Source organism: Lagopus muta, chromosome 18 (assembly GCF_023343835.1).
Source record: "Lagopus muta isolate bLagMut1 chromosome 18, bLagMut1 primary, whole genome shotgun sequence".
Classification (NCBI taxonomy): domain Eukaryota; kingdom Metazoa; phylum Chordata; class Aves; order Galliformes; family Phasianidae; genus Lagopus; species Lagopus muta.
In genome coordinates, this window is record NC_064450.1 from 5,597,456 (window position 1) to 5,615,393 (window position 17,938).

At 43.1% G+C, this 17,938-nt stretch overlaps 1 protein-coding gene across 4 annotated transcripts in view; it reads left to right on the plus strand.

Annotated features, from left to right (window-relative positions):
• The window catches only part of RPTOR (regulatory associated protein of MTOR complex 1), a 118,579-nt gene that overhangs the window by 22,980 nt on the left and 77,661 nt on the right, over positions 1-17,938 (plus strand). For all 4 annotated transcript variants that reach the window (XM_048964961.1, XM_048964962.1, XM_048964963.1 and 1 more), the window contains exons 4-6: positions 4,471-4,629; positions 7,807-7,953; positions 14,332-14,507. In XM_048964961.1, the coding sequence (XP_048820918.1) occupies positions 4,471-4,629; positions 7,807-7,953; positions 14,332-14,507 (482 nt within the window). The remainder of the gene's footprint in view (positions 1-4,470; positions 4,630-7,806; positions 7,954-14,331; positions 14,508-17,938) is intronic.

Consider the following 17,938-nt stretch of genomic DNA (forward strand, 5'->3'; position numbering starts at 1 on the left):
TTTCTAAATGGCCATGTTATTCAAAATGTCTTTTTAATTATACTAAACCAAACACAAAAAACTGTACTACCAGTCTTTGAAGGAGTTACGTTTTGGGGAAGACCAGTGCCGATATTTTCATTGTTTTCAATGCTTCCCGTGTGCTAAAAAATGAATGTTTTTAAAAAACGTCAATGGTGCTGCCTTGCTGTGTGGCATAACAGCCATGGAATGATCTGGCTATGAGCTGCCTGACTGACACCAACCTGCTTTATGGCTAAGCCACAGTTTGTTCCAGCCGCTCGGAGGACGCGTTGCATCAAGCTGACAGCTGCCCTATAAAGCGTGCAATCTGGATTAATTCAATTCTACTTTTATCACTTTAGAGAAAAGCAAATCCGCTGTTTGTGGTGTTTGTCATTAGCAGGCCTTCAGCCATCTCAGGTGCTTTTTCAGTCCCTGGGCTGGAGCTGCTGATCTGTCCTCTGCCCAAAGCTGCTGCTGGGTCCATCCTGCAGGGCCGTTCCTCTGTGTGCGTGCTGAGGCTCAGCCCATGGGGGCAGGAGGTTGGAACTGGGCCTGGCAGTGCTGCAGCAGTTCCCTTGTCACTCCAGGACCTGCTGCTTTGTCCCCTCTTCTGTTTGGATCCCTCATTACAAGATGGACTTTGAGATGCTGGAGTGTGCCCAGAGAAGGTCTTATGGTGAGCGGCGGAGGGAGCTGGGATGGCTCAGTCTGGAGAAGAGGAGGCTCAGGGAAGAGCTCCCTCCTCCTTGCTGTTCCCTGGCAGGGAGTTGTAGCAAGATGGGGGTCAGCCTCTGCTCCCAGCTAACAGCGACAGGATGAGAGGGAATGGCTTTCCTCCCTCCAGCTGTTGGCTTCATTGCTTTTGTTCCTTGGTAACTTATTTCCTTGGAAAGCCTTTCATAGTTCAGTTTCTCCAAGTTGGGCATTGTTCCAAAAACATTCTCTTGCAATAATTAGATTGCTTTGATTCCTCTTAATTAAATCATGCTAAGTAGGCTGTCTGCGCGTGCGGTGGAGTCTCAGGTTTAATGCATCTTCTGCATTTGGAAACTGGGGTTCAGGTTGGATCCAAGTCACAGTGCAGCAGCAGCGCAGCATCCCACTGCGTCCCCTTCTGCAGAGGTTCACCTTGAGCAGTACAGCTGCTCTGAGAAGTGGGAAAGATTATTACAATTAGTGTAAGGAAGAATCCGGTCCAAGTTGGGACAAAATGTTGCAACGTGGGAAGCGCAGCACTTGCTGAGGTTTGGGGGGCAGCTGCCACACAAAGCCTTTACCACAGGTCATCTGATTTGTTTTCATCCCATTCGAAATAAAAGGAAAACCTGTCGTTAGGTAGCGGTTCTGAGGCACAGCCATTCATTTAGGCACAAAATCCATAAAACCGTGGGAATAACTTTGTGCAGCCAATAACTGCTGACGTTTCCCAGTGGGATAGAAGTTGGTGAATTGGTTTTCCCTCTCCAGTCAGACTCATTCCGGGGGGGTTCCTGTTATCCCTTGCTGATCAGGGAATGCAGCATTGTTTTATTTATCCCCTGAAAGCGATGGGGCAGTGGTGGGGAGGGGTGATGAGACAACTCACTTTCATCACTCATGTCTGTAATGTTGCAGTTAAAACAAATGCATGGAGCTGACTGGGGGGTGGGATGCGCTGCCCTGCTCTCGGGTGGGAGAGCTGCAGGAACCTCCCTTAGACCGGGAGATCCTAAAGGAAATTATTTGACTTTACTGTAGGGAGTTCTGTGTATTTTAATGATCTAGAGTCAGCTATTATTTATTCATTGATATGGATGGTTTTATAAGACATTCTTAAGTTTTTACTATCCCAAACTCATTAATTAATGATAGTGACATCTTTCAATTAGAAGTGCTGAGCAGTAACATGTTGTCCTTGCTTAGCAGTGTTATATGAATGTGCATGGTGCTAAAGACAGTCTTTCATTTCCCATAGGAAAGTATCCTGCTGTCCTTAATCTGCAAGTACTCTGCTGAACAAAAGATTAAAAGCATTGCAAGAAAAAATAGGATTTTTTCTTTGTCTTTTTCATGCAAACTGTAGTTTCTCCTTCAAGTTTGCTATTTAGTCTGTTTTGTCATAATATCTACAGCTATCTGTATCTATCTCTGTGTTGTAGGGAAAAAGCACTTCTGCCTTTTGTGTTACGGATGACTGGTTGCAAATGGGAGCTCGCCAGGGCTTCTTTGGTCTCTGTTCTCCCACCTTCCCTCTTCTCTCTATAACTTCCTGAAGGGAGGTTGTAGTGAGCTGGGGGTCGGCCTCTTCTCTCGTGTCATTAGTGATAGGAGCAGAGGGAACAGCTTCAAGCTACGGCAGGGGAGATTCAGGCTGGACATGAGGAAGTATTACTTTTCAGAAAGGGTGGTCAGGCACTGCAATGGATGCCCAGGGAGGTGGTGGAGTCACTGACCCTGGGGTGTTCAAGGAAAGGCTGGATGTTGTGTTGAGGGACATGGTTTAGTAGGAGCTATTGGGAATAGGTGAACGGTTGGACTGGATGAGCTTTGAGGTCTTTTCCAACCTTGGTGATCCTATGATTCTATGATTCCCCTTTAGGGTTTGAAAGCTTTCCTTCTTGAAGGAGAGAGCAGGACTCCTGGCAGCAGAGCTCAGCATGTCTGGTGATGGGCATAGCTGCGTTATTTTAACACAGCACCAAGTAGGCAAAGTGTGTGATGGCACAGGCCAACATTTGTTGGTTTGTATTCAATCTTAGGTTGATTTCAGCAGTTATTGGAGATACCACTGTCCCAGAGGGCATGAAATGAAATAGCTGCTCCTCCACCCCACAGCTGGCATCCCCAGCCCATCAGATCGACAAATTCTGGACTTGTAATTACAGCACTTACTCTCCTGGTATTCATTCCATACCACTGAGAAAGGTCTTGAAAAGTTTTAAAAAAATAAAAATAAAAATAAAAAGGGGGATCATCTGGTCTGCTTCATTACTCAGCTATCCATTGGTTGTATCATGCACCTGAATGATGTGTAATAAACTGATGCTGGGGAGTCCTGAGCTGACAGGTAGGCAATTGTCTGCTTATTTACAGGCTCCCTCCTCTCCTTTTCATTCTCCTCCGCCCTGTGTTTCTCAGTGTGTAAATTATGTGTTTACAGTTGGGGTCTTTAGATCTACAGCCTTTAGTTTTAGGGTATGAATTCACCTCCATTAATTGCGAGCTGTATTTAATATTTATGCTAACAGGGCGTGAGGAGTGTTCCGATGAGCTTGTTCTCCTTCAAAAAGGGGAGCTGAAAAATTACCAACCACTCTGGTTGTAGTGCCTGGTGAAGGTACCAGCAGGCAGAACGTGATTTAAGGCGCACGTTTTTGCACATCAGCGCCTTGATAACAACGCTGAAAGAGGAGAGAAAGACGTGATGGGGCGACTGTGCTGAGATTAATACAGCCTCTTACCTTTCCTTAGTGTGGAAGTCCCCAGGAAGGATGAGTGTGTCGGATCACCGGCTCTTTCTTAATATTTTTTTTTTCCACTTGCTTGCTTTGCTTCATGGCTGTAATCATGCAAATGATACCATTCATTCTACCCACCCTGCCTACTGGCTTGAGGTACTGCATATTAATTGAGCAGCATGATACCTGTTTTTCAAGCTGCACAGATAAGCAAAACATTTTTATATTAAATAAAGTGCTTCGTGCCTTTTACTATGATATTTTAAGACTTTCTTATCCTTGCATGCTATAGAAGGAAGGTTAAAAAGCATTAACTTCTGAGACCTTGACTTATAAGCAGGCTTTCAACAGCAGATTTTGTAGATGTGTGTACAATTGTCCTACTCTTAGATTTGGTGGTTCTTTATTTCAGTATATCAGTACTTTTTAAGCCATTGTGATTCTGGATTCTCAGTCTCTCTGGAAGCCTGAAGAAGAGAGGGATGCAGGCTTTTATTTTTCAAAGGACATCTGGAAGACTTGCTGTTATTATTTGGCCTTGCTTCAAGAAAATGCACTTTTGAGTACGACAAACTAGCTTACTACATAGACATCTTGAACTCAGTCGAGCAAAAGCGTTTTGAAGTATTGGGTTCTTTTAACACTTTTTTCCCCCAAACATAAAAACGTGCTATGAATCACAGGCTTGTTGAGTTAGGTGGCTAGGATTGATAACACGGAGTCCATCCCCAAGGCTGTGATAGTGAGCCCAGGTGCTTCCAAAAGCAAGCTGAGGGCTCTTGATAGTTTTGACCTTTTCTTGCCCCTGTGGGAATATCAGGTTCATGTGTGGGTTGTTCTGCTTGTATTCCCATACACCAAGTGGGGGGGTACTTGGTTTTTAAATAAGTCCAGTAACCATTTTGTCATCTTCTCCCAGTGCACCAAAATATGGAAATGCTTCTGTCTTAAGTAGTTGCCTGCACCTTAACGAGATATATATGTATTTTTTTTAACATTTATGAACAATGATCCTGTATGTCCACAGGCCAGGTACAAGCAGAGCCTGGATCCAACGGTGGACGAGGTGAAGAAGCTGTGCACATCGCTGCGGCGCAATGCCAAGGAGGAGCGGGTGCTGTTCCACTACAATGGGCATGGAGTGCCCAGGCCGACGGTGAACGGGGAGATCTGGGTCTTCAACAAGGTGAGAAGCAGGGCTAAGGCAGCTGAATCTCCCTCATGGCTATGTAAACGCTCCTGATGTTCTGTCACACTGATGAGTTTTCAGGATGTGACTTGCCTACAGGTGTTTGTTTCTGTGCCGACAGCTGTCTGCCTTCTCCATGTTCTTGAGGTTGAGTTCTTAGCATGATGTTAGCTTCGCATCCAGGTTGGATATTAGGAGCAGTTCATTCCCAGAAGGAGTGGCCAGGCAGTGTGGCGCAGCTGCCCAGAGGGCTGGGGCTGTCACTGTCCCAGGGGGTGTTCAGAGCCATGCAGATGTGGCACCGAGGGATGTGGTCAGTGGGCATGGTGGGATGGGTTGGGATTGGACCTGGGGAGCTTGGAGATCTTTTCCAACTTAGTGATTCTCTGAAAGCTCAGCTAACTGAATAACCATTGTCCAAATTGCATGAGTATGATTTGCAGGAGAACAATAAATCATTTAATTAAGCTCTCATTCCAGATCAGAGAGTACCGAGGAACCTCTGCAATATTCTATGCATCTCTTATTTTTTGTAAAGACTTTCCATTCCTGTTTAACCATGATTTGTACAGCTATGTAGATCCTGTGCAGCACCTTTCTGGTGGTACCAGGTGTGATATAGATGTGATAGTAAAGCTGTTCAGTGTTCTATTAACTGATTTCGAAGGGAGTCTTAGGAGTGTGTGAGGTGCTGCTGGTGGCGGGGGAGTGCATCCAGCTGACACAGCTTGCAGAGATTCGCTCCTATTTTATTTCAGGAACATACTGAACTTCTTTTCTCATACTTCTCATGTATTATTTTTGTAATTGAATGAGCATTCAATAATAGCTTGAAAGAGCAAGGAGAGAAAGGCAGGGGAGAAAGTGCAAAAGGGCATAACTTCATTCTGGTGCATCTCTGCTGGAGGCTCGATTAGTATTCTGACCACCATCCTAAATGATTATTTTGAAGCCGAATTTGGTGTTTAAGAACAAATAGGAGTGACCTTCTTCTTACTTAACAGCCAGTGGGTAATAAATAAGCCAGTGAGAATGCTGAGCAGAATGTGTTACACATGGAAGAAGAGGAAATTACTGCTCAATGAAGTTGTGTGCTGTGCCAAATGCTTTATTAAGAGCTTACTGGGTGTTTGCCAGTTTGCCTGCAGTTTCAGCTGGGGGATGTGATGTGGGCTCCTCTAGTTATAAAGAACTGAGGGCTTTTATGTATCTTTATGGACTGCTGGAGAAGAACCTTAATCGTCATAAACGTTGACAAGTGACAGTGAAACTTGGTAGTTTTTGCAGCATGTTACCAAATATTGACTTTTTTTTTTGGTAGAGAAGGAATTGGAAATAGAACTTTTCAGTGAAACAAAGCATCAAGATGCAGTCATCTGCTTTTCATGCATTAATTGTGAGCACTGCTGAAGTAATAAGGATCCATGTTGTCCGTGTGGTTTTGCTCACTGCTGCTGTCTGACAAAATCACAGTGTGGCTTTAAGAAAAATGAGAAACAGAGACTGCAGAGTTCAAACAAGTCTATCACAGACATCTGGGGAACTCCTCTGAAAACCAGAGGAACGTTCTTTGAAATGCTTTTGAGCTTTTTTAAAGAAATGCATTATGAAATTGATGCCAATTCGCTCTCTTGTTCAGTTGTCGTGTCGTTCATTTCCACAGGCTGTTGGGAGATGTTGGTTAACCCAGGAAAACGTTTTTGTTATGAAACCCAACCCACAAAGTTCTGTCGTGCCCACAGCCCCAGCAGCACCTCACCCTGAGCAGCCACGCTAGGAGGCCATTATTTAACACTCTTTTCTTCTTCAACCTCTCTTGCTTGCATACTATTAGCAGGCTTGATAAGCTGTGTGTGACCCCTACAGTAATCATGGAACATAAATTTGTGCTGGTTTGCGGTAGCACAATACTGCTCAGAGCTGCTGTCCTGAACTGCAGCAGCATGCTTTATAAATTTAAAGTTAAAACAACGTGTGTCCCTAAGATCTCATCAGTAATACGTGTCAGAGCAGGTTTTCTTTCTGCAACTTACTGTGACACCCTCGGGGTGCCCTTATGACAGGTCTGTGCCGAGAGTAAGTTGTTCGTGTGTCATTCCATCCTGTAACAATTTGCCAAGCTCCTGACTCCCTAAAAAATTTGTAACAAAACAATTTTTCCTATTGATTTTAATAGAACAATCAAAACTTTTTTATGTATAGGCAAAACTGGATTTTGGGCTGACTTGGTATTACCTACCTTATCTAACATATGGTCTCGAATCACTTCTGCCTTCATATACACCGACGTGTCCTTGAAAATTTGATTTTTGTCGAAGTTTTATTACAGCTATTTTAAGTCTCTTGAATTTAAATGAGAGTTATGATCCCATCCATCATGCTGCTGATGTTAATAGGAGCACTGCAGCTTTTACTGCTGGTTTCGGGCAGAGCTCAGCGCGGTACCAACATGAGCAGGTTGCCCTCTGGCTGCGGATGGAAAGGGTTCTGCAGGCAGCCACGTCCAGCAGTGACTCTTCATGGGCTCAGATAGCAGAAATCTCCTCTGTGTGTATTTTCAGCTCTGCTCCTGAGGTTGAGCTTCGACTCCTCGTAGCTAACTCAAAGCCTGAGCCTTCACCCTCTGTTTCTGTAAGGAGCTGTTGCTTCAATTAGAGGAAGAGAAGGAGGAAGATTGTTCATGTTTATAGAAGCAGAGCTGATGGTACTTGACTTTGCTTTGTGGGCATTATGATATTGGATAATTCTGAAAGTTGCACAGAAGCTAATAAAATCCTGAAGCGTCTCATTAAATTAAGATGGGGTGGCTGCTGATGGGCTGCGTAGTCTTAATTATCAGTCCTGATTTATTGATGGGATTTTCAGTTTGAGATGATTGATGTTAAATTAAAGGCATCTGGTTTACATCTTTGATCAGCACTACAGAAATCTGAGCTGAAACGAGGACTGTTAAACGCTGGTTGGAAGCAAAGTGTGCTTTGATACACACTAACATTTCAGCATTTTAGTTTGAGTTCAGAGTTTCAAACAATACCACAGTGGAATCTGATGTGTTTTCTGTTCTGATGTTGGATTTGTAGTTCTTATTAGTAGATGTTGGTTGATATTACCAGTGGAAGTGCTGTTGTTGCCTCTCTGCCTCTTTGTAACTTCAGTGTTTCTTTCTTCTTTCAGAACTATACTCAGTATATTCCTCTGTCCATATACGACCTGCAGACTTGGATGGGCAGTCCTTCCATTTTCGTCTATGATTGCTCCAATGCTGGCCTTATTGTCAAGTCGTTCAAACAATTTGCACTACAGAGGGAGCAAGAGCTGGAGGTGAGATCACGACCTGTTGCAACGCTTTTTGTTTCTGTTTGTGCAGTAGGGTTAAGTTTAAGCTTGTTTTGCCATACACAGCTGAAAAAAAAATGTTTAAAGCCACGTTGAAATCCAAATTAGTTTGCAAATGATTTGCCACTCCAGTCTGTCTGGTTTAGTTTGCTATTCTATTCAAGTTTGAATAATTTTTAATACAAGTGCTAATTAAATGGTAATGTTAATAGAATCAATTTGTGCCCTAATGGTCTTTTCTGCTGAGATAAATGCAGAAGTGAAGGAGACATGTTTATTTCAGATTCACAAGTGTAGTGTGTGGGTATGTATTTGGATGCAGTTCGTGTTGCTGAGCCGAATGCAAAATCGTGAAACCAAATTAAATAAACGTGGTGCACAGAGGGACCATCACTGATGATTTTGGTTTCAAAGAATGCTTAAGCTGGATGTGTGTCTAATGGAAAGCTGGATGTGTGTCTAATGGAAAGCTGCCTTTCATTGCAAATATAATTACTAATACATTTATTGAAGTAAATCTGAAATGCAGAGTGAAAGGTAAGGAAGCAGGAGTCGTTCTGGGATGCAGAGTTCTTTGCTCCCAGATCCCCCTGCTTGCTTCAGCCTGCATGGAAGGCACATTTTGGAAGATTAACTTTTTGTCCTCCTGTCGTTCAAAGAGAAGGAATTAAAAAAATCTTCAAGGAAGAATTTTAGTTAATGGGCAACTGACTGCAGCAAGTGTAACTGTCAATAGGTGTTAACACTAGCCCTGGCTCTAATTCCTTTCATTCCAAATGCCAGTTTTTGAAGATGCTTTTGTGATGCCTTCTTGGCAAGTAGAAATACACCTAGTAACAGACACCAGCCTAATAGCTTCAGACATGTAGATCTTTCCAGTTTTCCTGTCCTTTTCAATCAGTGACTTTGCTGCACTTTGTAAAGATTCTTCCTGAAGTCTGTGGCTTGGGAGGAATATAAAACTGCAGAATGGATCAGTGGTGTTGGTAATAGATGCCTTTATGAAAACTACAATCTCTTTAAGTCGAGGAAAAATGTCTGGTGGTCATCATCTGCTCTCCTTTTTCAAGTTTTTTTCTTTTCTTTTTGTCATCCTACAGCTTTCATTGCCGTATCTTCAGCATCCTTTCTGTTTGTAAAATAAGCCCTTAAGATTTTTTTCTTTTGTTTCCTCACTCTATTCCTAAGCAGGTTAAAATGGACCCACCCTCACTCTCCCTCCTTGTCCCTGCTTTCTCTATGAGGCTCTTCTCCTTAGTTGTTGTGGGGCTCTGCATTGGCTCTGCTGGTGTCCAAGTTCATGAAAAGCAAAGTGAAGCTGGAACTGGTGCTCAGAGGGGCTGCTGGGGTGATCAAGATAATTGTTAGCCCATCTTACCGAAAGGAGATTAGAGGAGCTTGCTGTTTTCTTAATCAGATAGAGTGAAGGCTGAGGGAAGATGTGGCTGTGTGTATAAATTCCTTGAAGGATAAGCTTATGGGAGGAGAAGTATTCATAGGATAATGTTGATACAAGAGCAATTAGGTGTATAGCTGTCCATGAGTCAGTCTAGTCTACAAGATTTTAGAAAATCCAAAGGATAAGGTTCTAGGACAACTTGCTGGCTGGGATAATGGAAACCAACTATTTCTCCAGATGTAATTTTATGTGTCTGAGAACATCCATGATGTGAGATGGATGCTGGAGGTTGCAGGAGGCCATGCCTGCAGACATTGCTTGCGGAGATTCTGATATCTCAGCATTTCACAAACTGGCCCAGTCAAACCTCTTACTGTTGGGAGTGCTGTGTCGAGTTGCACTCTCTTGTGGCTTGAGTGTGCTGTGTGTATGAAGCCTTGGCTAATTCCTGAATGTTTCCTGGCTTTCACACAGTGCAGCCCTCTCCCAGTGTAAGCTACTGCAGTAGTCGACTATGAGTTATAAAGTTCTTATTCTGTAGTCACAGCTAATATGCAGTTTTTTAGATACTGATAGTAATGTGTTTCTTCTTAATGTGCCTTCCATTAGATATCTAGAAATTAGTTGGTGAAGTTAATTAAGGAGAGAAAATACTGTGAAGCGTAGAGAGGGTGGGGAAGGGATTACATGCCATGAAACTGCAGTAGATGGATAATCATTTGACACAAGCGACCAACTAAGAAATTGAATTTTCAGATTAAACACACATTGTAGCTCATGGTTTTCATTAAGTGCTGTGTGTCATACTTAGAACAATCAGAATTCATATTTTTTCCCATTATTCTTCTAAGTTTTCTGTGGTATTAAGTATGGTCAAGCAATCTTTAAAAGCATTTGAGAGATGGGCAGACAAGCCAAATATCAGTGATTTTCCAAGCAGATCTGGAGGCTTCACTTTGTGCAGGATGAATGTTTTCATCTGCAGTATTACAGCATTGATCAGTGAGGGCTAGGATGTGGTCTTCATTTACCACAGGCTCAGATCCAGCCATAGGGATCCCTGCTTGCTGGCCAGATGCCATCAGATCACATATAGTTCTACCAGGACTATAAGAATTAATTACAACATACTTAGAGCTTGCAATTCCATTCTATTTAGTTCTTTGCTGTCTGTTGAATATAAAGGCTTTCTTTCTTAATGTGGAATCTAAATCTTACTCTGTCTTCATAGAGGCACAAAAGGAATAACTTGTGAGTGATAGGAAAGCAGTTAACGCTTCTCTCAGATACCTGAGGAAAGATAACGCTGTGCCACGCAGCACTGCACTGTCTTCTTTAGAGAGCTGCCTCCAAAACAGCCCTTGAATAGGAAATTTTAAGAAATGCCTCTTGTTAATGAATAAGATATTGCTGATCTGTGTGAGTGAAGGGCTGCACGGATGGGAAGAAGTACATCGGTTTCAGCAAGATGATGATGATGACTTCGTGTACCGGAGGCAGGGATCTGTCATGTCTCATCCTGGCAGGCACATCACAATTGGAAATACTTTTTATCTTCCACAAGCCTGCTTCTCTGAGGGAGGTGAGGAGGAAGGGCAGAAGATGCGGCTCCCTAAGGCACCAAAGCTGGCTGCAAACAGCACCCAGCCACTTAGCACCATGGCCTGGATGTGGTGGTGCAGGAACAAGTGTGATATATCAGATTAACGGTTCATTTCTGCAGTTGATCCTGCCTGCCTTTGGGGGGGGGAAGGGAGGTGGAAAGTGCGGGGGAAGGGTTGTTCTAATATTTGTAACAGATTGCTGTTGTTTTCTTTTCCCAAGAAATATTTTTAAGAGCTGGAAACTGACCCCAGCTTTTGGAAACAGGAGTTCCTGCTGTTGCTTTCCTGCTTGATGTCCTGTTTGGCACTGCTGAGCACTGTGGCAGGGATTCTGGCTGCGAGGAGGTGCTGGGGCTGGCAGGACTGACCTCGTGCTGCTGTCAGGAAGCAGCAGGGGAATGGTTCCTACAGGGCTGGCAGTAACCTAGTTAGAAAACACCTTGCATATGCCTGCTTTCGAGCTTGCTTATAACGTATAATGGACGTGAAGGCAATGGATGCTTTTAATCATCTCATTAGCTAGCTCTGATGATTCTGTGAGTGCATATAAATACAGTGCAATTCTAGAAAATTAAGCAGGCGTTTTAAGTGTGCTGTGCTAACAATGATAAAACAGTAGGCTGGAGATTTCTGATTAATTTTCTGTGTAATTGTGACATGGTGTTTCCTCTGTCTCGTGATTATCCCATATAGAATAGATCTGTAGTCTTCAGGCTGCGTTTGAGATGTGCAGAAATGAAGGCTGAAAAATGTCTTCTGGATTTGTGCTTGGCTGCAAGAGGTGCTGCAGTTTGGTTTTCAGATGCACTGTTTGAGTTTCAGACAGCGCAGCTTACAGCTGTGTGCTGGTTTGTTTTGCTGCTACCTGGCTGGGAGCTCAGTGTTGCAGTGGCAGTGCCTGTGCTTCTCCCCTCCAGCAGCACATGTGGTCCTCATCAGAGCTGAGGAACTCACAGCTTTTGTTTTTCCATCTTCAGCATTAATTCTCAAAAAACTAGCCTAACAACAGTGTGGCAGAATGTTATCTGGCATTAGCATCATGTCTGGGGGGGGAGAGATTTTCTAATCCACCATCTGCTGGGAGAGAGGAACAATATCTTCTCAGGGGAAGAGGATTCTCATAGCAGGAATTCTGTCAAGCTAGCAAGTCTGGCCAACACTTGTGATAACGAGCTTCTGTGCTGGGTCACTTTCTCCCAGGTTTCACTTAGACGTGCCCAACTTGTTTTTTCATCAGGTGTTTGCTTCTCACTGTAGCTGCATATGCACATAAATGCTTTCTGTAACAGCAGTTTAAAAGATGTGCATCGTTTCCCTTTTCTGTTAGTCCCAGGTAGCAATGCTTGCAAATCTGTTAGCTTGTCCTTCTGTGAGTGCTCTTGCAAATAACAAACCTGAGTGCTCCTCAGCTGGGGCAGATATAGTTTGTTTTCAGGACAAATTAATTTCCACCATCTTACAGGAATGATTTCAGCCTGTTTCTGAATAATTGAAAAGTTAACGTTACCGCTGTTATTTTGTCTGAAAGGCTGTGGGTTGCCAGTTGCCCTGAATGAAGTAACAAGAAGTGAAATGAGAAGTGCTGTGCAGATGTAAGGGTGTTTTTTAGCGAGCTGATCCAGGAAAGTGTGCGTCGCTCTGTTCTGAGAGCGCGATTCTGCTGAAGAAGCTGTGAGCTGGTTATGGGCTGCTGCAAGGTCTTCATCTAATTGCTTGTTTACAGAAACTGCTGAGACACGACGGAACGACAATTGTAGATAAATATGTATTATTAATAATTGTGATAATGTTTCACAAGGGGAAGCATCACTCAGTTTGTTTACTGTTCTTACAGTTGTGCATTAGTGCGTTCTTGCTGCTTTGCTTTTAACCTTTTGTTAGCCATGAACTTTCTCTGTGTCTCTGCCTAATGAGGAGTTTTATCCTTGAGGGAGCTGAGCAATCCAGTTGCAGTCTGACTTTGGTGGATGTTCTAAGTAAAGAAAAAGTTATTACTGGGCTTTCCTCTCCTTTGTCTTTCATGCTTACTTTGTAAAAGAATGTTTTGCTATATCATTATCCCTAGAAATCTAACAAGGTCTGTAATTACGAGCTGGTACTCCGTGTTCATTTTTTGCTTGTTAATTGTTCGTCTCCTAATGGGCAAATATTTATCTTGCACGTGTCACAGCTTCTTTAGTTGGTCTTACTGCGCAGAAGCCAGGAGTTGAGCAGGAGCTCCTTCCCCATCAGAGCACAGAGGCTCTACCAGCACACAACAACCAGCAAGGCTGCAGTGCTTCACACTGCTCAGAAAGCATAAAATTCATCTAAATGTTCTCCCCACCTGTGGAGCTCATTTATAAGGATGCCCGGAGAGCAAGTCTTTCTGCAAGAAATTAATAGCAGATGTGAAGCAGTTTGACTGCTTTGTATTTATACATCTGTGAAGAGCTAGCACTTCTCAGTCTGTCACACCTTTCTTCTAAAATAAAAGATGTCTTCAGTATTGTCATTATCTTCTTTTGTTATTAGCATACAGGTTACAATTATGAGAAGTGCAGTAAGGACTGTTAGGTGACTGGAGTGTAGGTTCATTTCCACCCGAGGTATGGCATCACTCGTTGCTGAAAGCAGAGTGGGGAGCGGGGACAGATCTCAGCTAATTTGGCCAACTTGTGAAAGCTGAAGTGTGTCACTGCCTCCTCTGGGGTTAGAATGGAAAAAGAATATTTAAAGAGTCAAAAAACTTGATAGGTTGCAGAATTGGTGAAATAGCACCTGAAGCTTCTCTGTGGCTTATCAGGGTGCTTTGCTCAGCTGGAAAAATATGACTGTGCCAGGCTCATGGTTTGTAATACAAGTATTTCCCATGAACACTTGTGAGACACAAAATTAATTTCCTCTTGAGACAGATGGAATTCCTCATTTATAAAGTTGGTAAATAATGAGTTTTTATAGTTAACTGTATTACCTTACTCAGGAAAAAAAAAAAAAGGAATAAAAGGAGCTGGCCAAAATGTTTGTCTTTGAGTGGAAAGTATTCTGTTAGCCTGGATAATGCAGCATATGGGTCACTGTGCCAGGTCTTTGCTTTCCAGGTCCTGCATGAACGGGCAGTGGAGGCACTGCATGCATTACAGTCTCTTGGTGCGATGCTGTTTAAGAACCTTTGAGCACCACAAATGGAAATTTTGGGTGGCTGAAGCGTTTATTTTGTTCACCTGTTTCAGAAAGGCACAGGGAAGGTTTCTTTTTTCTCTGAATCTGAAGATCTGTTGCACTTTTGGCAGCTCTTCATTGGTTATTTTCAAAATGAGACTGAAATTTACTTCCCTGAGTTGGAGTTCACCAATTCTGTGATTTCTGTGCTCTGTCCAGGTGGCTGCAATTAACCCAAACCATCCTCTTGCTCAAATGCCTTTGCCTCCATCGATGAAGAACTGCATTCAGTTGGCAGCATGTGAAGCTAATGAATTGCTCCCTATGATCCCCGATCTGCCGGCCGACCTTTTCACATCATGCCTTACTACGCCAATCAAAATTGCTCTGAGATGGTAAGGATCATCTCCACTGTTGATGGCAAGTGCCAAATTCGTGTTGTTGTCTGTCGAAATGATAGGTTTTCCTAATCCAAGTGCTTCATTTAACCTAATGTTTCTCTGCAATATTGAATTACAAGATTTGAACTATGTGTCTGGGATGGACTGTTATTAATCAGAACTAGAAAGGTGAAAAAACTGTTATCTTCTACTTATTACGTTTTAGATTCCAGCTCAATATCTAGGTTTGCTCAGATTAAAGGATTTACTGTTCTGGGAATTAAATATCTGCTTCTTCAGAGAGTGGAAATAGTACATAGTGCAATAACAACTCCTTGCAAATTGTCCTTCGTACAAATGATATTCCAAATATTGCAGTTGCTGTAAACAATGCAGTAGCATTAAATAATGCTGTAGTGAAAGAGACCGAGCGATAAACCGAAGGAAGATGTTACATAAGGATACAAAAACCTGGTAGATACAGGAGGAGCTTTGAAAGGACAGTGTTCTTACCCAACAGAGGAGAGGAGCAGCAGCAGTTTGGTGCCAGCTGAGGACGTGGTATCAGGAATCCGGTGTGTCCCTGCAGGTACAGAGCTCTGTTGATTCGTTCCTATCAGCACGTTTCAGTTCATCCTCTTAACGTACTTTGTAGTCCAGAATGAAAAACTCCAGGTCATTAGCCAGACTAGGTTAAAAGAGGCAGAAACATATAGATGTGGCAGACAACCATAAGCAATTGAGTCACTGCATCTGCAAGAGTTATGACTTCTGGAGATGCTCATAATAACTTCACAAGTCAGATTCTCTCTGAGTTCTAAAAGCAGCAAAGTGACTTAATGTGGCCAGGTTCTGGTTTAGATCCTTTGTGCCTTTGAGCACCTAACTTTTGCTTGTAAGCACAGTGAAAAGTCTTTGATAGTTTAGCAGGGCGAAGAGCTGCAGTGACACAAGGATTATCTAGGAGGGAATTTTTGGGAAGGTTAATGAGAAAATAGTTTTCCAACCCATGTGTCAGGGACCTGGAGTCTGAAGTTGTGGGAGATTGGGCTAGGGTTTCTGCCAAGGAATGGCAAACTTCTGAATGAGAGAGGCAGCTGTGCACTCCTCTGGTTTCTTTAATATCCTTTTTGTATTACTACTTCTATTGTGAAAAATTAAAAATGATACTGTTGATCTAAGATAAGTTTGGTTGCGATATTAGGCACTCATTAGAACTCCCAAGTGAGCACTTGCAGACGGGTGACAGGGTTGAGCCTGCTGCTTAGCCAGAGGCATTTAATCTCATTTAATCCTGAGAGAACAGGATGCTTCCCTTCCAGGCAGGTGGGGGAAGGAGCACGCTGGCTTCCAGTGCAGCTGCTGCTTGGCAGTGCTTCAAGGCGAGCTGTCTGCCTTCACTGGGGCCTCGTCTGCATCTTGGGTGCTGATACGGTCCTGGTAGGCTGCTCCTGAACTCTGCCTACAGCATGGAAGCTCTCAAGCTGCCTGCTTTCTTTAAAAGCTGAGGAAATCACTATGTGGCAAAATTCCTTGAGGGGAACTTTGAGAAATAGTGTGTTACTGTGGTTCCAGGGAGCTACTTTTGTCATATGGCTGCCATTGAGTCACTGCGAGCCAAGCAGTGTGATGTGAGCTGAAGCTTTCAGCTGTGTTTGTCTACAGAGGGAGACTTAGAAATTGAACTCAGTGTTCTACCTGCTTAGTTCAAGGCTAGCCACAGGTGACAACGAGTGCCACTTGGCAAATGCAAACAAATGTGGCTTTTATTTTTAAAATTACTTTTCAAAAAGAGTGCAAGACCAGTAAGTAAAACAAAAAGCCACAAAGGATTCAGCAAATGAAGGTCTGAGCTCAAGTTCCAGGGAGAATATTTTCATCAAGACTCCATGTTAATGTGCAGTGAGGAGTTAAACAATTGCTTGTCAGGTTGTCTGAACTGAGGCTTGCAATTATTCTCAGTAACTCATTACTGTGAATCTGAGTTAAATCAGTACCACAAAGACGCAGCGATCCTGCTTAATATGTGCTGTTTTCACTGTTTTGGAAAGACTCTGTGGGAATCCACGGCATGAGCTTTGATCTGTGTTGAAGATGAACTGGTTTGCCACAAACTGAAGCTTCTCGAGTAAAGTGAAGGTGTTTTTGTGTAATACAGAGCTGTGATCGTGAAGGTGAAGATGTGGAGGCTCAGGTAGAGTTGTTTTGGTTGGAAGGAAGCCCCCTCTGAACATACAACCCTTCACACAACAGTGTTTAATGCACAACTTGTGTGCATTGAGAAAGGCTTTTCCAGATATTCTGATCTGTTCAGGAGACTTGTGCTGCATCTCCATGGGAACATGGCTGAGGGGAGACAGGCAGGTTCTTGAGCAGAGCTGCTCCTGGTGTAGCACGAGATGCCTCGAGTTGTCTCGCTTGTGTTTGGCAGGAAGGGTTGTCAGAATACTCTCCAGGTAAAGGATTTAGAGCCATGAACCTCAGCTACTGTTGGTGCTGATGCAAGTGGGTGCTCTGCTAACTCCTGGTTAGTGAGGCCTTTCCTACTGCATTGAATCCAAACGTTATGTGTGTTGCTTTTTATTGCACGTATTAAAAAAAGAAAATCTCCTCTATAATCTGCAGATTACACTCCTTTTATATTCCCTATCGATTGGCATTATTAGTGTTGTATTTCTATCCATGCAAGTTCTGCAAATGAGAACTTGCTTGCAGACTGTTGTTATTCACTGCAGTTAAAAAGAATAGATGTGGACCCAGGCTGCCTTCCTCATGCAGTTGTTCAGTGCAAGCTGTATGTCAGGCACTTAGCCAAAAATACTCTTCTAATTCAGTTGGACCTTTTGTTAAAGCTGGCCCTCAGCTCTGCAAAGTTATTTTTGAAATAAAAGATTTTTGCAAGTCCAGACTGACGAGTTAATGAGGTTTCACATGAGGAGTTTATAGGCAAATGAAAGCTGGATGAATAAATTCCTGTACATCCCATTTTGCGTGTGTATTTGGGATAAATTGATTGACAAAATCACTTCACAAATGGAATTGCATCCACCTCAAGCCGGGAAAAAAAAAGATGCTGGTGATAGAAACACAGATGGATGAATGGTGCACCTGAATTTGGTACACAAAACTCTTAATCCAACTGACTGACAATTTCAGAGCTCTGCTGTCTGAACTCTGGGTAGCTTCATACTGACTGTCTTCACGTGCAGTCACTGTTGTGAGCTGACATTCCAAATGTATGTTGCAGCTATGTATAAGGCAAGCTTAAAGGTAGGACATGTGGATTGTCAATCTTGACTGACTTAACCAAGAAGGAGGACCAGCTATTGCACAGAGAGGCAGAAATCAGAATACAGTTACACTTTGTGTTCAGATCTGTGTGTCTCTTGCACCGTCTGCAATAAAGCAGCACTTATGTCGGAAGTTGTGTTTGGTGGTGCATCGTA